Genomic DNA, 27,397 nt, shown 5'->3' on the forward strand with positions numbered 1-27,397 from the left:
AGGACGTCAGAGAAATTATATGTACACTGAGCGGCAGAACTGCAGGATCCCTGTGCCCAGGCAGTGAGGGGCAGTGCAGGGGGCACAGGCTGGGTGCTGTATACAGTGTGCTGGGGGTAACAGAGCTCCCTGTGTCTGTATACACTGTAGTGGGGATATATTATATATACACTGAGGGGCAGAGCTGCAGACCCCTGTGTCCAGGCAGTGAGGGGCAGTGCAGGGGGCACAGGCTGGGTGCTGTATACAGTGTCCTGGGGGTGACAGAGCTCCCTGTGTCTGTATACACTGTAGTGGGGATATATTATATGTACACTGAGGGGAAGAGCTGCAGACCCCTGTGCCCAGGCAGTGAGGGGCAGTGCAGGGGGCACAGGCTGGGTGCTGTATACAGTGTGCTGGGGATGACAGAGCTCCCTGTGTCTGTATACACTGTAGTGGGATATATTATATGTACACTGAGCGGCAGAACTGCAGGATCCCTGTGCCCAGGCAGTGAGGGGCAGTGCAGGGGGCACAGGCTGGGTGCTGTATACAGTGTGCTGGGGGTAACAGAGCTCCCTGTGTCTGTATACACTGTAGTGGGGATATATTATATATACACTGAGGGGCAGAGCTGCAGACCCCTGTGCCCAGGCAGTGAGGGGCAGTGCAGGGGGCACAGGCTGGGTGCTGTATACAGTGTGCTGGGGATGACAGAGCTCCCTGTGTCTGTATACACTGTAGTGGGGATATATTATATGTACACTGAGGGGCAGAACTGAAGGACCCCTGTGCCCAGGCAGTGAGGGGCAGTGCAGGGGCACAGGCTGGGTGCTGTATACAGTAAGCTGGGGATGACAGAGCTCCCTGTGTCTGTATATACTGTAGTGGGGATATATTATATGTACACTGAGGGGCAGAGCTGCAGACACCCTGTGCCCAGGCAGTGAGGGGCAGTGCAGGGGGCACAGGCTGGGTGCTGTATACAGTAAGCTGGGGTGACAGAGCTCCCTGTGTCTGTATACACTGTAGTGGGGATATATTATATGTACACTGAGGGGCAGAGCTGCAGGACCCCTGTGCCAGGCAGTGAGGGGCAGTGCAGGGGGCACAGGCTGGGTGCTGTATACAGTAAACTGGGGGTGACAGAGCTCCCTGTGTCTGTATACACTGTAGTGGGGATATATTATATGTACACTGAGGGGCAGAACTGCAGGACCCCTGTGCCAGGCAGTGAGGGGCAGTGCAGGGGGCACAGGCTGGGTGCTGTATACAGTAAACTGGGGGTGACAGAGCTCCCTGTGTCTGTATACACTGTAGTGGGGATATATTATATGTACACTGAGGGGCAGAACTGCAGGACCCCTGTGCCAGGCAGTGAGGGGCAGTGCAGGGGGCACAGGCTGGGTGCTGTATACAGTAAACTGGGGGTGACAGAGCTCCCTGTGTCTGTATACACTGTAGTGGGGATATATTATATGTACACTGAGGGGCAGAGCTGCAGGACCCCTGTGCCAGGCAGTGAGGGGCAGTGCAGGGGGCACAGGCTGGGTGCTGTATACAGTATGCTGGGGGTGACAGAGCTCCCTGTGTCTGTATACACTGTAGTGGGATATATTATATGTACACTGAGCGGCAGAACTGCAGGACCCCTGTGCCCAGGCAGTGAGGGGGAGTGCAGGGGGCACAGGCTGGGTGCTGTATACAGTAAGCTGGGGGTGACAGAGCTCCCTGTGTCTGTATACACTGTAGTGGGGATATATTATATGTATACTGAGGGACTGCAGGACCCCTGTGCCCAGGCAGTGAGGGGCAGTGCAGGGGGCACAGGCTGTGTGCTGTATACAGTATGCTGGGGGTGACAGAGCTCCCTGTGTCTGTATATAATGTAGTGGGGATATATTATATGTACACTGAGGGGAAGAGCTGCAGGACCCCTGTGCCCAGGCAGTGAGGGGCAGTGCAGGGGCACAGGCTGGGTGCTGTATACAGTAAGCTTGGATGACAGTGCTCCCTGTTTCTGTATATACTGTAGTGGGTGGCAATATATATTATAAGTACACTGAGGGGCAGAGCTGCAGACCCCTGTGCCCAGGCAGTGAGGGGCAGTGCAGGGGGCACAGGCTGGGTGCTATATACAGTAAGCTGGGGGTGACAGAGCTCCCTGTGTCTGTATATACTGTAGTGGGGATATATTATATATACACTGAGCGGCAGAGCTGCAGGACCCCTGTACCCAGGCAGTGAGGGGCAGTGCAGGGGGCACAGGCTGGGTGCTGTATACAGTATGCTGGGGGTGACAGAGCTCCCTGTGTCTGTATATACTGTAGTGGGGATATATTATATATACACTGAGCGGCAGAGCTGCAGGACCCCTGTACCCAGGCAGTGAGGGGCAGTGCAGGGGGCACAGGCTGGGTGCTGTATACAATGTGCTGGGGGTAACAGAGCTCCCTGTGTCTGTATACACTGTAGTGGGGATATATTATATGTACACTGAGGGCAGAGCTGCAGGACCCCTGTGCCAGGCAGTGAGGGGCAGTGCAGGGGCACAGGCTGGGTACTGTATACAGTAAGCTGGGATGACAGAGCTCCCTGTGTCTATATATACTGTAGTGGGGATATATATTATATGTACACTGAGGGGCAGTGCAGGGGCACAGACTGGGTGCTGTATACAGTGTGCTGGGGGTGACAGAGCTCCCTGTGTCTGTATATACTGTAGTGGGGACATATTATATGTACACTGAGGGGCAGAACTGCAGGACCCCTGTGCCCAGGCAGTGAGGGGTAGTGCAGGGGCACAGGCTGGGTGCTGTATACAGTAAGCTGGGGATGACAGAGCTCCCTGTGTCTGTATACACTGTAGTAGGATATATTATATGTACATTGAGCGGCAGAACTGCAGGACCCCTGTGCCCAGGCAGTGAGGGGCAGTGCAGGGGGCACAGGCTGGGTGCTGTATACAGTGTGCTGAGGATGACAGAGCTCCCTGTGTCTGTATATACTGTAGTGGGGATATATTATATGTACACTGAGGGGCAGAGCTGCAGACCCCTGTACCCAGGCAGTGAGGGGCAGTGCAGGAGGCACAGGCTGGGTACTGTATACAGTATGCTGGGGGTGACAGAGCTCCCTGTGTCTGTATACACTGTAGTGGGAAAATTTTATATGATCACTGAGGGGCAGAGCTGCAGACCCCTGTGCCCAGGCAGTGAGGGGCGTTGCAGGAGGCACAGGCTGGGTGCTGTATACAGTATGCTGGGGGTGACAGAGATCCCTGTGTCTGTATATACTGTAGTGGGGATATATTATATATACACTGAGCGGCAGAGCTGCAGGACCCCTGTACCCAGGCAGTGAGGGGCAGTGCAGGGGGCACAGGCTGGGTGCTGTATACAATGTGCTGGGGGTAACAGAGCTCCCTGTGTCTGTATACACTGTAGTGGGGATATATTATATGTACACTGAGGGCAGAGCTGCAGGACCCCTGTGCCAGGCAGTGAGGGGCAGTGCAGGGGCACAGGCTGGGTACTGTATACAGTAAGCTGGGATGACAGAGCTCCCTGTGTCTGTATATACTGTAGTGGGGATATATATTATATGTACACTGAGGGGCAGTGCAGGGGCACAGGCTGGGTGCTGTATACAGTGTGCTGGGGGTGACAGAGCTCCCTGTGTCTGTATATACTGTAGTGGGGACATATTATATGTACACTGAGGGGCAGAACTGCAGGACCCCTGTGCCCAGGCAGTGAGGGGCAGTGCAGGGGCAGAGGCTGGGTGCTGTATACAGTAAGCTGGGGATGACAGAGCTCCCTGTGTCTGTATACACTGTAGTAGGATATATTATATGTAGATTGAGCGGCAGAACTGCAGGACCCCTGTGCCCAGGCAGTGAGGGGCAGTGCAGGGGGCACAGGCTGGGTGCTGTATACAGTGTGCTGAGGATGACAGAGCTCCCTGTGTCTGTATATACTGTAGTGGGGATATATTATATGTACACTGAGGGGCAGAGCTGCAGGACCCCTGTACCCAGGCAGTGAGGGGCAGTGCAGGGGGCACAGGCTGGGTGCTGTATACAGTGTGCTGGGGGTAACAGAGCTCCCTGTGTCTGTATACACTGTAGTGGGGATATATTATATGTACACTGAGGGGCAGAGCTGCAGACCCCCTGTGCCAGGCAGTGAGGGGCAGTGCAGGGGCACAGGCTGGGTGCTGTATACAGTAAACTGGGGGTGACAGAGCTCCCTGTGTCTGTATACACTGTAGTGGGGATATATTATATGTACACTGAGGGGCAGAGCTGCAGGACCCCTGTGCCAGGCAGTGAGGGGCAGTGCAGGGGGCACAGGCTGGGTGCTGTATACAGTAAGCTGGGATGACAGAGCTCCCTGTGTCTGTATACACTGTAGTGGGATATATTATATGTACACTGAGCGGCAGAACTGCAGGACCCCTGTGCCCAGGCAGTGAGGGGCAGTGCAGGGGGCACAGGCTGGGTGCTGTATACAGTAAGCTGGGATGACAGAGCTCCCTGTGTCTGTACATATACTGTAGTGGGGATATATATTATATGTACACTGAGGGGCAGAGCTGCAGACCCCCTGTGCCCAGGCAGTGAGGGGCAGTGCAGGGGGCACAGGCTGGGTGCTATATACAGTAAGCTGGGGGTGACAGAGCTCCCTGTGTCTGTATATACTGTAGTGGGGATATATTACATGTACACTGAGGGCAGAGCTGCAGACCCCTGTACCCAGGCAGTGAGGGGCAGTGCAGGGGGCACAGGCTGGGTGCTGTATACAGTAAGCTGGGGGTGACAGAGCTCCCTGTGTCTGTATACACTGTAGTGGGGATATATTATATGTATACAGAGGGACTGCAGGACCCCTGTACCCAGGCAGTGAGGGGCAGTGCAGGGGGCACAGGCTGGGTGCTGTATACAGTATGCTGGGGGTGTCAGAGCTCCCTGTGTCTGTATACACTGTAGTGGGGATATATTATATGTATACTGAGGGACTGCAGGACCCCTGTACCCAGGCAGTGAGGGGCAGTGCAGGGGGCACAGGCTGGGTGCTTTATACAGTATGCTGGGGGTGACAGAGCTCCCTGTGTCTGTATATTCTGTAGTGGGATATATTATATGTACACTGAGCGGCAGAACTGCAGGACCCCTGTGCCCAGGCAGTGAGGGGCAGTGCAGGGGCACAGGCTGGGTGCTGTATACAGTAAGCTGGGATGACAGAGCTCCCGGTGTCTGTATACACTGTAGTGGGATATATTATATGTACACTGAGCGGCAGAACTGCAGGACCCCTGTGCCAGGCAGTGAGGGGCAGTGCAGGGGGCACAGGCTGGGTGCTGTATACAGTAAGCTGGGGGTAACAGAGCTCCCTGTGTCTGTATACACTGTAGTGGGATATATTATATGTACACTGAGCGGCAGAACTGCAGGACCCCTGTGCCAGGCAGTGAGGGGCAGTGCAGGGGGCACAGGCTGGGTGCTGTATACAGTAAGCTGGGGGTGACAGAGCTCCCGGTGTCTGTATACACTGTAGTGGGATATATTATATGTACACTGAGCGGCAGAACTGCAGGACCCCTGTGCCAGGCAGTGAGGGGCAGTGCAGGGGGCACAGGCTGGGTGCTGTATACAGTAAGCTGGGGGTAACAGAGCTCCCTGTGTCTGTATACACTGTAGTGGGAATATATTATATGTACACTGAGGGGCAGAGCTGCAGACCCCCTGTACCCAGGCAGTGAGGGGCAGTGCAGGGGCACAGGCTGGGTGCTGTATACAGTGTGCTGGGGGTGACAGAGCTCCCTGTGTCTGTATACACTGTAGTGGGGATATATTATATGTACACTGAGGGGCAGAGCTGCAGACCCCCAGTGCCCAGGCAGTGAGGGGCAGTGCAGGGGGCACAGGCTGGGTGCTGTATACAGTATGCTGGGGGTGACAGAGCTCCCTGTGTCTGTATACACTGTAGTGGGGATATATTATATGTACACTGAGGGGCAGAGCTGCAGACCCCCAGTGCCCAGGCAGTGAGGGGCAGTGCAGGGGGCACAGGCTGGGTGCTGTATACAGTATGCTGGGGGTGACAGAGCTCCCTGTGTCTGTATATACTGTAGTGGGGATATATATTATATGTATACTGAGGGGCAGAGCTGCAGGACCCCTGTGCCCAGGCAGTGAGGGGCAGTGCAGGGGGCACAGGCTGGGTGCTGTATACAGTAAGCTGGGATGACAGAGCTCCCTGTGTCTGTATACACTGTAGTGGGGATATATTATATGTATACTGAGGGACTGCAGGATAAACATGTTTCCCTGGCTCTGAGTCACAGGGGCTGGGCAGCCAATAGGCTCCTGACCATGCTGGTTTTATACCAGCCTCCCCAGCAGTGAGTGCCTGACAGTCACTGGGAACCAGTGAGAGAGTGAGTGGGGCTCTGTGCTTCCTCCACACTCCCCTCTCCAGGAGACGAGCTGAAGGCTCCTATTCACAGGCAGAGCCTCCTCCCATACACCCTGCATGCATCCGCCGGAGAACGGGGGCACTGGGAGGGAGACTGCAGGGAGTACCAGCCTGCCACTTACCTGGCTCCGGGGTTCTGGCACCAGCAGCTGCCCCCAGCTCCACGTGTGCACTGCAATCTAGCCTGCAGTCACCCAGAGGAGAAGTAGCATCCAGGGACACAACTTCCACAGCTGCAGGACAGGAGGCTGCACACACATCATACACAGAGAGCCCCAGCTGCCGGAGACCACATGGCTCCAAGAACCTCTATGCACTAAGCAGCGATCACATCTGTGCCAGGACCACACTGAGCCCAGGATCTGCTGGGAGCAGGGATCACAACTGTCCTGAGATCACACTGAGCCAGTGATCTGCTGGGAGCAGGGATCACAGCTGTACTGAGATCACACTGAGCCAGGGATCTGCTGGGAGCAGGGATCACATTTGTTCCAGGACCACACTGTGCCAGGGATCTGCTGGGAGCAGGGATCACATCTGTGCCAGGGATCTGCTGGGAGCAGGGATCACAACTGTCCTGAGATCACACTGAGCCAGGGACCTACCTGCTGGGAGCAGGGATCACATCTGTGCCAGGGATCTGCTGGGAGCAGGGATCGCATCTGTCCTGAGATCACACTGATCCATATAACTGGCTGCAGCTGGCAGCGATCTAATCTGTTGTTGCAGAGATCGGTCGGGCAGAGATCGGTCGCAGTCGGGCAGAGATCGGTCGCAGTCGGGCATGGAGAACTCCAGGGGAAAGGGTTGAACTCTCAGTGAGAGGAAAGTTTGCAGCACTTGGGGCAGGGGAGACACTGAGCCTTTATCCGGAGCCCCCCCCCCTGTGCCCCCCGGCTCCCAGCACACAGTGCTGCCGCTATTCGGAGCTCCGGAGACAGACCTGGTCCCGGGAGAGCTGGAGAGAGCTCTGTGCCCCGCACCACTGGCATCACCCTGCCCCCCAGGCACCAGGTCACATGGATGTGACTGACCCCCAGTGCTCCGGCCAGCCAGGTGGAGGCATGGATGTAGAAGAGGCCGGCAGCTGCTCCTCCTGGCAATGAGCCTCCTGGGCTAGGTGTGGGCACCTCTGCCCTGCTCTGTGCCACTCTGTGGATATGGGAACCTCTCTGGTGGGGGGCAGCAGACTGTGTGTGATTCTCTGCTGCTCACTCCTGACTTCTGTCTGCGCTCTGGTAAGTCTCAATTCCCCCTCATCCCAGCTGCTGTGGGAACACAAGTCCCAGCATGTCTTGTCTGGCTGGCAGGGCATGCTGGGACTTGTAGTACTGCAGTGACTGTTATGTTCTAGTTGTCTTGTTACAGAGTGGTGAGTGGATACACTGTAGGAGAATTGTTACATAGTATGTCTGTAGGAAATGTTTACTCTGCTCAGTCTACTACCCCCCAGGGAGAAGCCAGACACCCCCCACCCACCCAGACAGGGGCATCTGTGCCCGGCAGGGTCACCTCCATCCCCAGCATCTGATAGAACCAGGTCTCTGGATGCAATTATAGAGCTATGTGAAGTACTTGCTGCAGCAGCAATTGATGACTTTTCCCACAGCAGGACCTCTGGCATTATCCCCAAGAGACCCCAGCAGGGCTCCAAAGGGCATTCCTTCTGTGCAGGGCAAACTGCGCTCTGTCAGTGTAAATACACAGAGGTCTATGGGGTAAGGTCCACATCCAGGGACACAGAGCACCCTATGGGGGGGTTGCTGAGTGACTGACAGCTCACCCCCCCCCCACCCCCCCACACTGGCTCATATGGGATTTGTGCTGCTCATTGTCTTTTTACTGATTGATGTTTTCGTAGCCGGGGGACTTATGTTCTGCTGTAGGATGAAATGATGACACCTATATGTCCCTCAGCTACTACCTACAGTATACACCTGTGGGTTCTGTATTATACCCCTGTCTGTCCTGTGTGTACACACACACACACACACACACACACACACACACACAAACACACACACCCCCCCCCCTGATGTGGCTTCTTCATTCATCTCACTGTCATGTGCCGCAGTGTATGGCAGAAGCAAACATTGGAGCTTGCTGGGATCTGTAGTCCCCCCAACAGCTGGGAAACCGTCAGTTGCTTTCCTCAGGTGTACAGTTTGCATGGTTATACAAAGGAGACCCCTGTACTGTCTTGTCTTCATTACTCGTTCCTAGAGCTCACAACATACCCTGTGGTGCTGATACCCTGTGGTGCTGAATGCAGAACACACACTCCATTACACAGCTGCACTTTGTATAATCCGTCACCCCCTCTTACTGTATATAGGTATTATAGAAGATTTATTGCATCAGTAGCTGTGTGTAGATGGCATTCTGATTAGTTACATTGTATATGATTAATTGACAGCATAAAAGAACATAAATGTCACTTGTTGCTGCTTAATAGTCCGGTGAAAGCGCGTTACCTACGCGGTCAGTGTCTGACAGGTTACTCCACGTCTGTTCAGGTGACAACTACAAGTTACAGCATGCCCAGCCAGCCAATATCTGGTAGCCTGCCTCTGTGTCTGATTCCAGATGATACCATGACAGCGCATGCTGGGACTTGTAGTTCAGAACAGTTAGGGAGCAGCAACAAGAAGAATGATAAGCTGTAAAACACCTAATTACCTAGTGATGCCATGGTGTCTAGGGGTGATGCCCATAGATACCCTGCTATTAGGGTATGAGTGCAATAAACTAGGTGGCATTTACCCCTTTCATATAGGATATGTCCCCATATATACATATAAACTGAATTATAATGGTCAGGGCAAGCGGGGAGATCAGGTGATCGGCTTGTAGTGGTTGTGGGGCACATTTTTTGTATACTAGGTCTTACTGGCACTCAGATGGTTAGGGGCAGACGTACTAAGTCTTAGGGAGAAATAAAGTGGAGAGTGATAAACTACCAACCAATCAGCTCCTAACTGTCATTTTTCAAACACAGCCTGTAACATGGCAGTTAGGGGCTGATTGGCTGCTACTTTATCTCTCTCCATTTTATCACTCTCCAAGACTTACTACTTATCCCCCTTAATGTACTGTTGCACGATTGGGCTGATGTGGCGTTGACCATTTGCGGAGTGTATTTCGTATGTTTTCGCACTGTTCCAGAACCAAGTGTGCAACTATGGGTGGCGCACAGTGCTACGCATCTACGTCACATCTACATTGGCGGCTAAATGGCCAAAACTGGGCTGTAAGTGGGCGTATCAGTGGGGGTTATGAAGAGTTCTGTGTACGTGTCTATGCGCATGTGTGCAGAAGGGTGTTTTGCGCCAGGTATACGGGCTGGTACAGGTGTGCACTGATGATGATGATGGGTATCAATCCAAGCATACAAAGAGCGGCAGTCCCAGTGCAGAGATAAGTACAGCTCTGTATAGGGCACATATACAAATTTAGGGGCAGATGTATTAAGCCTGGAGAAGTAGTGATAAGTGGAAGGTGATAACGCATCAGCCAATCAGCTCCTAATTGTCATTTTTCAAACCCGTAATAATTGTCTGGTGCGTTATCACCTTCTACTTATCACTGCTTTATCACTTCTCCAGGCTTAATACATATGCCCCTTAGATCTATGCGTGCAAAGCTGGCCATCTTTGCACCAATCTCAGTGTGAACAGTGGTGCTTTAACTCTCACCAATCCCAGTGTGAGCAGTGGTGCTTTAACTCTCACCTATCCCAGTGTGAGCAGTGGTGCTTTAACTCTCACCAATCCCAGTGTGAACAGTGGTGCATAAATCTCACCAATCCCAGTGTTCGCAGTGGTTCTTTAAATCTCACCAATCCGAGTCTGAACAGTGGTGCTTTACCTCTCACCAATCCCAGTCTGAACAGTGGTGCTTTAACTCTCACCAATCCCAGTCTGAACGGTGGTGCTTTAAATCTCACCAATCCCAGTGTGAGCAGTGGTGCTTTACCACTCACCAATCCCAGTGTGAGCAGTGGTGCTTTAAATCTCACCAATCCCAGTGTGAGCAGTGGTGCTTTACCTCTCACCAATCCCAGTGTGAGCAGTGGTGCTTTAAATCTCACCAATCCCAGTGTGAGCAGTGGTGCTTTAAGTCTCTGTTGTATCATGTGTCACCGTGCATGTGATATCTAGACTTGCTCTCTGACCTATATGCATGTTGGTTATAGTCCTATGTTCATACCACTGAAGGGATTCTATCATGTAAAACTATTTTAATGACAGTTTTTACAAACTTTTTTACTGACAAGTGGTACTTTTTTTTTTGGTCATATTATTCTTCATCACAATTGACCAGGAATGAAATGGAGACTCAGGTATTGGTAACACATCTGTGGTTCCGGTGCATTGAGCTGCAATGATTCTGCAACTGGGGATCACCTACACATAGGGATCATTGGTTCCAGTGATACACACATCCCTACACGACACCGGACCCTGGGGGTCATTCCGAGTAGATCGCTCGCTGACGATTTTCACAGCGCAGCGATCAGGTGAAAAAACTGCATTTATGCGCATGCGTATGGGCCGCAATGTGCACGCGCAACATACGGGTACAATGCCCGCTGTGGTTATGCTCAGGTTGTAGCGAAATTTTTCTTCGCACTGACGGCCGCAAGAAGATTGTCAGGAAGGGGGCGTTTCTGGGTGTCAACTGACCATTTTCAGGGAGTGTTTGCAAAAATGAAGGCGTGTCTGAAAAAACGCAGGCGTGGCTGGGCGTTCGCTGAGCGGGTGTATGACGTCAAATCCGGACACGAATAGGCTACAGTGATCGCAAGCGCTGAGTAGGTTCAGAGCTACTCTGAAACTGCACAAACTGTTTTGCAGGGCTCGGCTGCACAGGCGTTCGCACTTCTGCTAAGCTAAAATACACTCCCCAGTGGGTGGCGGCATAGCGTTTGCACGGCTGCTAAAACTAGCCAGCGAGCGATCAACTCGGAATGACCCCCCCCCCTGTTTACTGTTCACTCTACTGCACAATCCCCGGATCAGTGATGTGATAGGTTCTGTTTTCTTACTTGTTGGGGAAAATGTGATTTTCTTCTGGGTATCACAGGTTTTGTGCAATCAGTCAGTGATCAGTCATTAATGTATCACCCAAGGGTTAGGAGATACAATTATAAAGCAATTGAACGCTGCAGATCTATCAGATGGTAGCTGTGATGGATGTGTAATAAATAGTACACAAGGACCTGCTTCTGTAGTGTGACGTACTGTGTGCTGAAGGGCTTTAATGCATATTTACATGGTGTATAGTGGAACAATGGCTCAGGGTTGCTTCACATTACGCTATTTTATGTCATTAATCAATTTTCTATGGTTATAGTGAGTTTCTGAGTCACTGTTATGTGAGGAGAGATCAGAAAATATATTATAGGGCAAGTTGTTTTGCAATTATATCCCGTCCTTCTGCCGGGGAATAACTCAGGTCAGCATTTGATATGTTATTACTGTGTGATCTGTCAGTTCTTTCTGACTGAAGGTGGAATCTCTGTATCGCTTACTCCTCTGTTCCTGCAGGAAATCTTTCTCTGAACAGGCTTCAGGAGATCCGTATTCTCACTTTTAATAATGAATTAATTAGCAGGCCTGTATATGTAACTTATCATTGGTGTTCTTTCTTAGGTTCTGGGACCGTACGTATCCAAATTTATATCTGCCAAGAATGCAACATATCTGCCAAGAATGCAACTTATAGCTGTGCATGCTATGTGTGTTACTGGGTCTCTTGCACCAGCTCGGTGATCACCCAGAATGCTGTCACTTAGCACAGTAGCGGAGGATACAGCTAAACTACTGTACTATGCAAGGACATATAAGAGAAACGTTCTTTCCAAAAGCAATTTCCTGTAACGACAAAATGCATTTCACCATTTTACATTTTGGCCACTGTGGGGCGCTCTTTTTATTGCAATCTGAGAATCTTTCATTTTAGTATACCATTTAAATCCATAATGAAACTGTCCAGAAATGAGCCAGGAAGACAAAATACATTGTTGAGTGTTACACTGTCATCGCCGCTGCAGCATTCTTAATAAATTAAGTAAAAGCCACTCACTGCACAGTATTACTTGCTGATGATACTTCTCCAAACTGTGAGGACTATTTTAATCCTAACCCCTAACACTAACACCTTCATCCTTAATCCTAATAACACTAATACCCCAACCGTTGCCTTTAATCCTAACCCCAATATCCTTACCAAACCCTTAACTCTAACCTAATGTAACCCCTAATCCTAATAACCTAACCCTAAAAGGGCAGACTAGATGGACCAGATGCAGAGCCGTAGCTAGACATTTTAGCGCTGTGTGCAAGAAACAGCATCGACCCCCCCCCCCCCATATACAAATAAGGGGCTCATTTGCGCTCGCCCTGCTGTCGGTATGCCGGCAGTCAGGATTCCGGCGCCGGTATGCTGGCCGCCGGGAACCTGGCCGCCGGCATACCCTACTACACCCTGGGGAAGGGGTGTGACCACAGAGCTCCCTCTTACACATTATGACGCTCCCTTTTATACATTATGGCAGGCAGAGCTCCCTTTTACACAGTACGGCAGGCAGAGCTCCCTTTTACACAGTACGGCAGGTAGAGTCCCCTTTTACACAACACGGCAGGCAGAGTCCCCCTTTTACACATTAGGCAGGTAGAGCTCCCTTTTACAAATTACGGCAGGCAGAGCTTACTTTTACACAGCACGTCAGGTAGAGTCCCCCTTCTACACATTAGGCAGGCAGAGTCCCCCTTTTACACATTACGGCAGGCAGAGCCCTCTTTTTCTTTTTTTACACATTACAGCAGCAGAGTCCCCCTTTTTACACATTAGGTAGGCAGAGTCCCCTATTTCACACATTATGGCAGGCAGTCCCCCATTTTTTACACATTATGGCAAGCAGTCCCCCTTTTATGGGAGAGAGAGAGAGTTATACTCACCCTCACCTGTGACTTGCAATCCAGCATCCACGGCATGCTGTCAAAGGCAAAGGAGGCAGAGACCCGGGAGTTGGCGGCTGCGGAATCGCTCGCGGCAGTGCGGGGGGGAATGCGCCGCTCAGAGTCAATTCAGAGTCGGCGGCTTCGACGGGCGGCGGGAGACAGGCGGCAGCGCTGGACTTTCCAGTGAGTACTGACAGTGCCGATGTTGCGTCTTCAGTGCAAGTGTGCTGTGGGCAAGGCACCCTCGGCACACACCTAGTTACTGCCCTGACCAAATGGTTCTTATCTGCCATCAAATTCTTGTTACTTAATGGATCTGATACAGCTCAGAAAGCTGCGATTAGTGTCACTGGGGCATCACTGGGCCCATCATTGCGTTTAAATCAAGCAGGCTACACAGTCAGGGCAGTAGAGAGCCCGTCTGGGCCCAGGTACTTTTCAGGGGGTGTGGCCTAATCACAGGAGGCGTGGTCATGTACCCTTAGAAGAAAAAATGATATTTTAAGTGCCTCCCTGGCCACACTGCAGCCCAGCACACAGCAGCGTGTGCTGGGCTGAGTAGAAGAGCTGAGGCCAGGTAAGGGAGTGGGGGCCCGGGGGCCCTACTGGGCCCCTCCATCAGTCCAGGGTAATTTGTACCCTCTCCCCTCCACACTCTCTCGGCACCACTGCACACAGTGCATCTCTGCCAAGTAAGACTGTCAGCTCTCAGTCATTCTCTGCCTGCTCTGTTAGAGACGCCTCTACCTCATAAGCCGGCAGCCTGCTGCAGAGGAAATAAAGAGCATTGTGGAACTAATTATTAATCTATACGTAGCTTTACTTGCTATTAATTGCTGCAAAGCAATCAAGGCGGTTGCTGTGACTTATAATAGACAGCACAACCGATCTGTTTCTTGTGTGGGCCTCTGTACTGTATACTGACGTGCTGTAACGCGTGTTTACACAAACACGAAGTGAAATTATACACTACAAACAGGGTACGTTCTGGCTGTAAGTTCTCCTGCCAAGCCCTGGCAGCTTCCGAGGTAATGTGTCACCAGCCAGTAATTCCCTCCATGCGAGCCCATGAGGCTTAGAACTCGCTAAACCGCTCACTACTACCACAGTCTAGACACGTGTGGGATCAATGGAACAACTACCCGTCTTTTGTCACATTATGGGGTTTAGTCTGCGTTCCGGTGGGAATGAGATGGTGAATTCTGCGGAGAGAGGGGCCACAGTGACTCAGGTGCTGTGATAGGTCGAGGCATTCTGACTTCAAAGGAACATCTCCTGTTTTATATATTACACTACGGAAGCCCATAAACTGGAACAGATCACAGGCTGCTCGGAACAGAGATAAGGATTAGGAATACTCTCTGGGGCTGGTACCAGGCTCATCAGAGCAGGGCCGTTTCTTGGGGCAGGCGAGCAGTGCAACCGCACTGGGCGCCCGCCGCGGCACTAACTGTGGCTCCCTGCTTCCCCCTCCTATTTCTCCCCGAGTAACCCGCTCGGGGGGCGGAGTTTCACGGAATGACGCGGTTGCGTCGTTACGTCACGACTCAACCACGTCACTCCGCGAAACTCCCCCCCCCCCGAGCGGAGTACAGAGGGGGATCCAAGTTAGGAAGAGGGAAAGGCCGGCGCGAGGAGCGACTGGTGAGGCGGGCCGAAGAGCAGTAATCGCCTCTGTAAGTATTCTCTCTCTCTCTCTCAATGTGTAAAATGGGGACACCTGCCGTAATGTGTGAAATGGGGACTCTTGCCTGCCGTAGTGTGGGGATTTAATGTATCAAGGGCATTACGGTGTGTGGCATAATATGGTGCAGGGGGCATTACTCTGTGGGGCTTAATATGGTAGAATTTTTTTTCCCTGTGGTGGTCGTGATCTGTTGGAGCAGGGTCAAAAATTGGATTGTGAGGTAGTCTTTTCAGACTAGGCCATGCCCATTTAGATGAGGCCACGCCCCCTTGCCAGGTGCAAGTGTTTTTTTTTTATCTAGGTGTGTGTGTGTGTGTGTGTGGGGGGGGGGGCACATTTTTTTATGTCATGGGGGGGGGGGGGGGGCGCATTTTTTAAATCTTGCACTGGGAGCCAAATTGGCTAGAAACAGCCCTGCATCAGAGCTTCATCCAGTAATGAAATAGAAAAGATTGGCAGGTCACACACACAACCCACATGCCACAGATGTACACGATGTGATCATTACACACAACTAGTCCGCAGGTGCTCATACAGAGACATCAGCAGTGAGGTAAGAGGCAGAATTATAGGGGGAGGGGTTGCGGTGGTGGTCACTGCTGGCTCTGGGTGCCCCCTAGGCCTCCTCAGTACCCCCACTGTTGGCATGTGGGAGGTGGGGGTACTCTGGGTGCCCCCTAGGCCTCCTCAGTACCCCCACTGTTGGCATGTGGGAGTACTCTGGGTGCCCCCTAGGCCTCCTCAGTACCCCCACTGTTGGCATGTGGGAGTACTCTGGGTGCCCCCTAGGCCTACTCAGTACCCCCACTGTTGGCATGCGGGAGGTGGGGGTACTCTGGGTGCCCCCTAGGCCTCCTCAGTACCCCCACTGTTGGCATGCGGGAGGTGGGGGTACTCTGGGTGCCCCCTAGGCCTCCTCAGTACCCCCACTGTTGGCATGCGGGAGGTGGGGGTACTCTGGGTGCCCCCAAGGCCTCCTCAGTACCCCCACTGTTGGCATGCGGGAGGTGGGAGTGGCATCCTCAGCTTCTCAGTGCCACGCTCCTAGTGTAAGACAAGGGGCATTGGAAACACTGGCAACACGTTATGTCAATCATTTGCTGTTTAAGGCACCCCCTGTCCACTGGCATCCAAGGCTGCCACCTAGGTTTGCCTAATGGCCCTCACCGGAGTCCAGGGGCCCAGCCAATCACTACCCCGGCCATTCTCCTGCCCGAGGCGGCATTCACATCCCGACCCTCGCATCACAAAGTATCCGAAACATTTCTATATGAGCTGTGAGCTCTTAAGAAAAGAACAATTTGATATTCCAGAATCATCAGATTATACTTCCCTGTTTTTTTGTTTTTTTTAAATGCCCCCCTGGGAATGCAGGGGTGGATTCCAGGTGGGAGATACAGGTTGGTCCTGTCGTCTCGACCCTCCATCCTCTTCCCAACTCTGGAGAAGGTAACGAGATGAAGATGATTGTCTACATTCTCATGAGCCCGGGAGAACCTTTTTAATTAATTCAAATTATTTTTTCCTTCCCCAAACATGCTGCCTAATACAACACATGCAATGGGGGAGCTATATCGAAGCTAGGAAAGAGATGACGTACCAACCCATCAGCTCTTAACTTTTAAAACACAGCATGTAACATGACAGTTAGGAGCTGATTGTCTGGTACTTTATCTCTCTCTCCACTTTATCACTCTCCTATGCTTATCACATCTCCCCCATAATTCTTTCCACTTTATCTCTCTCCATACTTTGATAAATCTCCTCCCAAATCTGTTATATTGTAGGTTCCCCACTACGAAGTACTGTAGAGACTGTAAAGATATTATCTGTCTCTGATTGGTCGGTGTTACGCACTGTAAATTGTTATTAATGATGCTTCTGTCGGCCCCACCCTCTGCGATGTTGCAGCCTTTATGTAAATAGGGTAATAAGACGGAGGCAGATGCCCCCTATTGGCCAGTGTGAGCGCAGTCTGTCCCTGGAGCTGACGCAGAGAGGCAGGGTGGCACTGTAGTCAGCACCTTACCCTAATTATCATCAATCAACAACTGTGCGTCTCCTGGTATAGTGACAGCGCAAGCAGAATGGTGTATAATACACACACTGTTAATATGGAAGCAGCGTCTGTATACAATGTTCCTCATAAATCCACACCTACCCCAATCCTCTAATAAGTGTACTTAGGGCTCTCTGTAGAATAGTTACTGTATCATGTTACTGTAATCACCGTGCTGATATTTATACTGTACCTATAGCAGTGTAATCTTCTTACACACGGAACATATAACAGTACGTCATGGTTGATGCAACACCTGTGTGTAGTGAATATGACTTCGATTAGTGCTTCCTTCATAAATGTGTGTAACTAACATCATCGTGTATTTGCGTGTGTATCTCAGATTCTATTATCATTTCCGTGTTAGCAGTATTCACTCAGTATTCCTATATACTGCAGCAATATTCTAGCATAATCTAGTGCAGAATCTGGTTCATATTAACGCCTGCTCCGTTATATACATATTACAGATTGTCTCCAATCTATACCTTGTGCAATGACTCAGTTTCAGTATTACTACTGCCAGTATATTATAACCCGTCTTATCACGCACCGTAATACAAATGTCATTCCCCCTGTACAGACGAGTACACACAGTACAATACCACTACGGTTACTCTACAAACCACGCTGCTCCTGTATAAACTATGCACAGTTAGGGAAACATTTATCAATCACTACGTTTGTAGCGCGATCTTGGCGTGATGTTAGCGCCCAATAATGCATTGCACAATGCGCAAACATTGTCATATCTGTATAATGGCCCTGTACACCGCACATGCACTGACTGCAGCCTGGTTAACCCCTTGCAGCCTGATAAGTTTGGCAAAGAAAGGATGGGGAGTGGAGAAGTAGAAAACAATAGCGCTACCATGAGCCCCCGCCTCCAGCCTGCTCCGGCGCTCACGTCGAATCAGAATGTTAATTATCGGTTGCCGTCCGGCGTCTGATAATATGCCCCTTATCTGTCCAATCTTTCTGGTTGGAGCAAACATCTGATAATGCATGGAAGCAAATGACAATCAACCACTTGCTCCCAAAAGCTGGAAAATGGTCAAAAATGGTCGTTCGGATAAATTGGGTAAATCAAATGGATTTAACCAATTTGCTGAACGTTGATTTTTGTCTGTTTTCCAGTGTTTTGGAAGGAAATGGTCAGTTGTCATTGGCTCCCATACATTACCAGATTTTTATTCCAACCAGAAAGATTGGACAGATAATCTTATGTGTGTATCCAGCTTTACCGCTTGCGATGGTTACCACCGGTGATAGACGTGATAACGAGATAGTAACCCTTTCATGTAAGTGACAGAAGGCGTATGAAGTCTACCACTACTTATGGAAAAATCTTCTAAACGGTCCCAGAGACGGTCCTATAATTGCGTTTGGCAGAATCCTAGTCCGCTCCTTGCCCGTCAGTCCGTTCATTTTCCACTAACCAACATCCCTGTCACTGCGAGGGGCCTTTTCCAGCTCAGTCTATCCTCCTGTGTCCTCCAAACTTCAGAATAATTGGACCAGTGGAATCCGGAGCATTTACAGGAAGCCCGCGCATCGGAAATATTCCTCTAACGATCGCGTCTGTCTGAGAGACGCTCAGTCCCATCAGACAAATTGAGCACAGTCAAGAGAGATCATAATGTGAGACAACAGGTCCCAAGGAGAGGAACACGGGGATGTGCTGATGTGCATGGTGGAAGTTTGGTCAGCACCGCAGTAACTGCATATCAAAGGGCTCATTTAAATGAGGGTATTCTGTTTCTGGGGATGCATCAGTAATATATTTAGCCTAATGTGTTCACAGGACCAGGGCAGCAGATATATTGAAGTCTGTATATGGACCTTTCTGTGGGGTAAATGCACGCTTTTCCATGCAAAACAAAATATGCATGCACCTAATGCTATAACCTGGCAGGATGCAGAGAAGCGTGGTAGGCTTCTCTGAAGCTGGAAAGCCCTTGCTGGGTCCCCGCTGCCGGCAGTGGGACTGTGCACTTATCTATAGATTTCTTCATATTGCTGAATTCTTATTGGTGTGTTCAAAGTGAAATCTAAATTGCAGCCAGTATTTACCCTGCACAGAAACAATAAAACCCACCCAAATCTAACTCTCTCTGCACATGTTACATCTGCCACACCAGCACTGCACATGGTTTTGCCCATTAGGTAACTTCTGTGGTTCGCTAACCAACCTGAATAAGGCGCTTGGTACGGTGTGTGTGTTTGTGTGTATGTGTCTGTACATAGGCCCTCATTCCGAGTTGATCGCTCGCAAGGCGAATGTAGCAGAGTTACACACGCTAAGCCGCCGCCTACTGGGAGTGAATCTTAGCTTCTTAAATGTGCGACCGATGTATGCGCAATATTGCGATTACAAACGAGTTAGCAGTTTTTGAGTAGCTTCAGACTTACTCTGCCTGTGCGATCAGTTCAGTGCTTTTCGGTCCTGGCTGACGTCATAAACACACCCAGCGTTCGCCCAGGCACACCCACCGTTTCCCCGGCCACTCCTGCGTTTTCTCCGGAAACGGTAGCGTTTCCAGCCACACGCCCCTAAAACGCCGTGCATCCGCCCAGTAACACCCATTTCCTGTCAATCACAATGCGAACGTCGGAGCGATGAAAAAGCCGTGAGTAAACTTACTTTCTTCATAGTAAAGTTACTTGGCGCAGTCGCAGTGCGAACATTGCGCATGCGCACTAAGAGAATTCTCACTGCGATGCGATGAAAATCTCCGAGCGAACAACTCGGAATGAGGGCCATAGTAAGCGTGTGTGCTAACAGTAGAGAGAAATTGGTTCTGAGTGTGATAAATATCATCATTGTGATTCACAATAAATCATATTTACCACTTAGAAAGCAGTTCTGGGAATAGCAATATGTATTAATCTCACAGCGCTCGCACCAGTGTGACAGAGCAGCCGCTACAGGAGGGGGGTGAGGAGAGAGCAATGCACAGATCCTGGAGACGCTACATGAGGTACCTGCCAGCTATGAGATCGCGTGTAAATAACTCGCTGCGGAATATGTATGTACAGCGCAGACGTGTGGGATTACACAACATGACCTCTGAACTGCCCCAATCAGTACCAACAGACAAGGATTATTGTAATTATTCTTGTTTTACAGTTTGTTACACAGTTACCTGATTTTTTTGCTTTACTTACAAACATGAATCAGGCTCATGGCATATTATTAATATATGGAAAACCGCACACACCTGGACATGCGTATAGCTCTGTATCGCCAGCACATACTGTATACCTGGTTTAGGAACAGTCGTCATTCTCTGGGTGTAGGTGCAATATACATGTTTTTGCATGCCTGCTGGAGCCGCAAGTGTGCAAACACCCCGGCAGTACTTGGCCTACCTTAACCCCCTATTAGCCCCCTCCCCCCCCCCCCCCATCCACCGTACTCCCTCTCCATTGTTTAAGTTGTAGATAAGGTCACCCATCAGGCATACTGTATGCATCCGTTTTCTGGGCATGTGCAAAATATGCCACTTAAATGGCGCCAAGGAGGCCACGCGATTCACTAAAGGTGGAGACTAGCCACCAATCAGTCACCCATTCATGAATGGGCCCCAACAAAATGGGGATAGTGCCATCCCTGTACAGATTGGGTTTTTGTTATTCTACAAACCATTACCATTTCCTTGAGGAATCCAGAATATCATTAATTAGTCCGTACCCAGGCAGTACACTTTGGGGCCCATTTATCAACGAGTTTTAGCTATTTACAACCCAGCGTATATGACAAATAGTGCTGCAGCCAATCAGCTCCCAACTTTCACTTGTTTGAAAAATTACAGTTGGGAGCTGATTGGCTGGAGCACCGCTTATCATACGCAACAACTTTTAAATAGCTAAAACACGTTGATATCTGGGCCCCTAAATTACCTGCTGATAGTTACGGAGCCAAGCTTTGTCTGAGTGTGATGATACTGTACATAAAATGACACTAGTCTGGAATATCTGTCCACAGCTGGTGCTGTACGGGTGACAGCGGGTGGCTGAAGTGCCCTGCGATATTACAATGATGTGTAGTGAGACTGGTACAGCTGGTTAGTGAGGACCATCTGTCCATATACACTCCAGCTCAGCGGGCGTAGCGGCCTAACAGAGGTGACACCAGCGATAACAGGTGATCTCAGTGGGTCCAACAGCTGATCCGTGCCGATCTATGATGACTACCCGGTAATCTCCCAGTGTTCTCACCAACTGATTTACATAAGTGAGAAGAAGCTTATGTGGCGCAGAGCTGATCTGTAAATGCTTTTATGCCTTGATACAGGCTGTTCCGCTGCCTCGGTTGGTGCGAAAGTGATTTAAATGGAGTTCAGTGGAGACGGATTAGGGTGTCAGTAAGAGCAGTATAAATGTAAAGTGAGGGAATTGCAGATCATTGTTCTGGAAGGAGCTCGGAGAAATGTGAAGGTAACATTGTCCCAGAGGTGTCACTGAATAGTGGATGATTAGAACTGCGGCTGAGCTCAGGGCCTGGGATACGGAGGCATTTCATAAATGTGACTGTGATCGTAATTTCATCCATTTATTTCTAAGAGCCTTTGCTGTATATAACAGAATAACAGATCATTGTTCAACGCATGAAAATAGTAGCCAGAAAGAATTTGGAGAATAAAATAATCGAGGCATTCCGTCTGAGTGACAGGTTACAGAGCGACTCACAATTCTTTGACCATTTTTTTCTTCTTAGTTCTTCTTTTTGTGCTGCTCTTCTTTTTTTTTCTTTCTTTTTTTTAAATAAATATAAGATTTGGCTCACGCTTCCCCCATTTCTAATGTCAGGATCTAAGAATAGCAGCTGAGGTTGCAAGTTTCAAGAAAAACAAATTGCAACTGTTTTGCAAGCGAATGTAGTGCATTATGGGTCTAATTCAAGGTTGATTACAAACATTTTCCTCTAATGGGCAAATCCATGTGCACTGCAGGTGGGGCAGACGTAATGTGCAGAGAGAGTTAGATTTGGGTGGGTTTGTTTCTGTGCAGGGTAAATACTGGCTGCTTTACTTTTACACTGCAATTTAGATTTCAGTTTAAACATACCCCACCCAAAGCTAACTCTCTCTGCACATGTTACATCTGCCCCACCTGCAGTGCACATGGTTTTGCCCATTAGAGGAAAATGTTGTTGTGCAATCAACCTTGAATTTGGCCCTATGTTTGCAGTTTTGCTTAAACGGTTAACAGCAGAGGTGTCAGTCCCACAATTAAAAAATAACATTAGAAATGAAATATAAACCTTGCACAAAATACTTGGCGTTTTAAATTGGTCATGAAGAGGGACAAGCAGATCAGCAGATAGAGCAGTGTTTTTGTCAGCCACTGTGCCGTGACACACTAGTGTGCCCTGAGCAGTCTCCAGGTGTGCCGCCATAGAAGCAGAGCCAGGCCGTCAGTGTTTTGCTACTGAGGCCCTGGAACGAGCAATACTGGTGGGTTTAGTGGTTGCAGAGCAAGTCCTCATTTTGGGCCCGGGCAGTGTTGGGCTTTTCTGGCTTTCTCAAATGTGGATCAGGATTTACCTATGGAGAAGCTGCAACATGACATCCTAGGACATGCAATTGCACCATGCATCACCATTATATTTCAGTGTGCCTTGGCAATATTTAAATCTTGTTCTGCAAGCCTGCGGAGGCCATTAATGTGGCCAAAATGGGATGACAGGGTCGTAGAGAGCCATACCAGGCCTCGGCAAAGGGAGTGTGGCTTAAAAAGGGGGTGTGACGATTCCCTTTATGATTATAATATTTATATAATATAATTGCGCATTCAACAGGGGGAGCAATTTTAACCTAGGGGGGCATGGGGGGAGATGGCACCGACTTCCTACCTTACTTTATCAGGAAGCGGGTCCCTCCTCTCTGGCCAGAGCCATCTTCCAAGTGACATCAGCTCCCAACTGCCATGTTACAGGCTGTGTTTAAAAAATGACAGGAGCTGACTGGCTGGTAGATTATCTCTCTCCACTTTATCACTTTCTAAGGTTTACTACATCTGCCGCATTATGAGCTATAAACATCCCAGAATAAAAGAGATGAACAACAAAGTGCCCCTGTCTGTTGCAGGATCAGCTGCCATCATGCTGCGGCAGTTACCGTTCCCCTGTATAAATAGAGGCAGCCGTTATATAAATAGTACATAGATCATTAACGAAACCCTGAGAGACGGAGCCTTCGCCGTTGAACAGCGCACATACTGGCATTTTATGAGCATTTTGTACTGCAGCCAGGTTTAGTTGTGTCTGATGATCCAGGGAGAAGAAGAATGTGTCATTAGCTAAAAAGCAAAAAAGAGCGATTTTGTTTTGTGCGCTTGTAAAAAAAGAAACTAAATGGAGATGAAGAAGAAGATATTAAAAAGACAAATATATAACAATTATCATCTCCCCTCCCAGATGGAGCTGGAAGTATTTATATAACTAGTGCAGAAGTGTGAGATTTGCAAACCTGCTCCGAGGCGTGTTCACATTTATTCTGCATTTTGGAGCAGAATTGCACACATGGTGCTGGGGGAATATTGCGTACAGTAAGTGTTTCCAGTTGTATCCGAAACGCACTGCACGATACAGCAAATTAACTGTTGTCAGCCAAGTTCTAATCATTGTATGTTCCACAAAAATAGGAATTTGCAATTAAATTGCGGAACGACAAAGCAAATGCAGAACTAATGTACATATGGCCGCTGATGTGTACCTTGCAGAATGGCATGAAACTGGATGTACGCCAATCTGCTAATCTTTAATATTAATTATCATCCTCCTCTTCCTTTTCCTCCTCCTTCCAAAATTCCACAGCAGAGTACAGTGGGAAAGTAAATCATTATTGGGATGAGGACAGACGCAAAATACAGGACAATCAAGAAGCATAATTGGAAGCAAACAAGAAGGCATGAGGAGAGAGGGCCTTGCTCAAAAGAGCTTACAATCTAATGGATTCTGTGTCAATTTCTCGAAAGAATTTGGTTTGACAACAGAGGTATTGCCGCCCAAGAGGATCTTGCACTCTTGCAAATATCTCATCTGTTACACAGGCGGCTTTTTATTTGTAATTAGAATGTTAAGTAACTTTTGAGCATTTATCCAATAGTCATTTTGCTTAACTGCAATTCGTTATCTCCTTTTCAAAAATCTCTGAAAGGGAAATCAAGTATGGATGCCAGATACAAATACAACCTGCTACACAGTCAGGTACCCATGTCGCAGTATGGCATGTGAAGACAGAGGGGGGAAGAAGAAGGGGAAGGATGTTACAGTGCACAGAGCCGACTAAACTCAGAGGGGTGTTCTGTAGTAAGAGTGACATCTGCTACCAAATTAGGGGAAGTGGCCTTACGGGAAATGGCGTGCCATGAAACACACCCCTAATTTGTCTTTTTGCCTAATTTGGCTCTGCTCACTGATTTAACTGCCTGACTGTAAAGTTCAGATTACTAATAACGCTATGGCAATTTATTAGGAAAAGTTTTAGAGGAGCTGTTATGAGGCAATAAGTTCAAATCTTTTATACATAGGAAATTATCTATTCTTTCTCAGCTCCTAGTCTGATAATCGTTCCAGCTAATATCTGTAACTGTTGCTGCCCTAATAAATTGCGGCCCTATTTGTGTGGAGTTTGTATATTCTCCCCTGAAGAACCATCTACATGCGCAGATGGCAGTCGCGCATGCGCAATAGTCAGCAGGACAGCCCAGGTCTTTGTCGGACAGGTAAGTGACGTTAAATATAACTGGTGGCATATTATCACGGTAATACAAAACAAAATGGAACTTGTGAGTCCAGGTGATTTGCGTCATAGAGGATCAGACAGGTTATTATCTCAATTTTGTCAGCAGTAATGTGATTCACGGTCAGGGATAGGCAAGTAGAAGTAGACAGGGTAAGAGACTTAGGGGGACATTTACTAAGCAGTGATAAAAGTGGAGAAGTGAGCCAGTGGAGAAGCTGTACATGACAACCAATCAGCCGCTCTGTATAGTTTTATAGTATGCAAATTATAGATGTTACGTCAGTGCTGATTGGTTGCCATGGGCAACTTCTCCACTGGCTCACTTCTCTGCTCTTATCACTGCTTAGTACATGTCCCCCTTAAAGTGGGTTCAAATGTGTCTTTCTCTATCGTCCTAAGTGGATGCTGGGGTTCCTGAAAGGACCATGGGGAATAGCGGCTCCGCAGGAGACAGGGCACAAAAAAGTAAAGCTTTTACCAGATCAGGTGGTGTGCACTGGCTCCTCCCCCTATGACCCTCCTCCAGACTCCAGTTAGATTTTTGTGCCCGGCCGAGAAGGGTGCAATCTAGGTGGCTCTCCTAAAGAGCTGCTTAGAGAAAGTTTAGCTAGGTTTTTTATGTTACAGTGATTCCTGCTGGCAACAGGATCACTGCAGCGAGGGACTGAGGGGAGAAGGAGTCAACTCACCTGCGTGCAGGATGGATTGGCTTCTTGGCTACTGGACATCAAGCTCCAGAGGGACGATCACAGGTACAGCCTGGATGGTCACCGGAGCCGCGCCGCCGGCCCCCTTGCAGATGCTGAAGACAGAAGAGGTCCAGAATCGGCGGCTGAAGACTCCTGCAGTCTTCTAAAGGTAGCGCACAGCACTGCAGCTGTGCGCCATTTTCCTCTCAGCACACTTCACACAACAGTCACTGAGGGTGCAGAGCGCTGGGGGGGGCGCTCTGAGAGGCAAATAAAAACCTTATTAGAGGCAAAAAATACCTCACATATAGCCCACAGAGGCTATATGGAGATATTTAACCCCTGCCTAACTTCAAAAATAGCGGGAGACGAGCCCGCCGAAAAAGGGGCGGGGCCTATCTCCTCAGCACACAGCGCCATTTTCTCTCACAGAAAAGCTGGAGAGAAGGCTCCCAGGCTCTCCCCTGCACTGCACTACAGAAACAGGGTTAAAACAGAGAGGGGGGGCACTGATTTTGGCGATATTGTATATATATAAAAGATGCTATAAGGGAGAAACACTTATATAAGGTTGTCCCTATATAATTATAGCGTTTTTGGTGTGTGCTGGCAGACTCTCCCTCTGTCTCCCCAAAGGGCTAGTGGGTCCTGTCCTCTGTCAGAGCATTCCCGGTGTGTGTGCTGTGTGTCGGTACGTGTGTGTCGACATGTATGAGGACGATGTTGGTGAGGAGGCGGAGAAATTGCCTGTAATGGTGATGTCACTCTCTAGGGAGTCGACACCGGAATGGATGGCTTATTTAGAGAATTACGTGAGAATGTCAACACGCTGCAAGGTCGGTTGACGACATGAGACGGCCGACAATCTATTAGGACCGGTCCAGGCGTCTCAGAAACACCGTCAGGGGTTTTAAAAACGCCCATTTACCTCAGTCGGTCGACACAGACACAGACACGGACACTGAATACAGTGTCGACGGTGAATAAACAAACGTATTTCTCATTAGGGCCACACGTTAAGGGCAATGAAGGAGGTGTTACGTGTTTCTGATACTACAAGTACCACAAGAAAGGGTATTATGTGGGAGTGAAAAAACTACCTGTAGTTTTTCCTGAATCAGATAAAATAAAATGAAGTGTGTGATGATGCGTAGGGTTACCCCGATAGCAAATATTGGCGTTATACCCTTTCCCGCCAGAAATTAGGGTACGTTGGGAAACACCCCTTAGGGTGATAAGGCGCTCACACGCTTATCAAGTGGCGTTACCGTCTCCAGATACGGCCGCCCTCAAGGAGCCAGCTGATAGGAAGCTGGAAAAATATCCTAAAAAGTATATACACACATACGGTGGTTATACTGCGACCAGCGATCGCCATCAGCCTGGAGATGCAGTGCTGGGTTGGCTTGGTCGGATTCCCTGACTGAAAATATTTTATTCATGTAGAGCATTTAATAGGATGCATTCTATATATATGTATGTGAGATGCACAGAGGGATATTTGCTCTCTGGCATCAAGATAAGTGCGTTGTCCATATCTCCCAGAAGATGTCAGGGACACGACAGTGGTCAGGTGATACAGATCCCATACGGCAGATGGAAGTATTGCTGTATAAAGGGAAGGAGTTATTTGGGGGTCGGTCCATCGGACCTGGGGACCACAGCAACAGCTGGGAAATCCAACCTTTTTTACCCCAAGTTACATCTCAGCTAAAAAAGACACCGTCTTTTCAGCCTCAATCTTTCCTTTCCCATGAGGGCATGCAGGCAAAAGGCCAGTCATAT

At 49.4% G+C, this 27,397-nt stretch overlaps 1 protein-coding gene across 1 annotated transcript in view; it reads left to right on the forward strand.

Moving 5' to 3' along the window:
* Positions 1–6,740: 6,740 nt before the first annotated feature.
* Positions 6,741–27,397, forward strand: part of PTH1R (parathyroid hormone 1 receptor) — a 453,204-nt gene continuing 432,547 nt past the window's right edge. The window contains exon 1 of the mRNA XM_063924515.1: positions 6,741–7,699. Within this exon, the coding sequence (XP_063780585.1) occupies positions 7,622–7,699 (78 nt within the window). The 5' untranslated portion in view covers positions 6,741–7,621. The remainder of the gene's footprint in view (positions 7,700–27,397) is intronic.

The sequence above is a fragment of the Pseudophryne corroboree genome, chromosome 5 (genome assembly GCF_028390025.1).
Source record: "Pseudophryne corroboree isolate aPseCor3 chromosome 5, aPseCor3.hap2, whole genome shotgun sequence".
Taxonomy (NCBI): Eukaryota; Metazoa; Chordata; class Amphibia; order Anura; family Myobatrachidae; genus Pseudophryne; species Pseudophryne corroboree.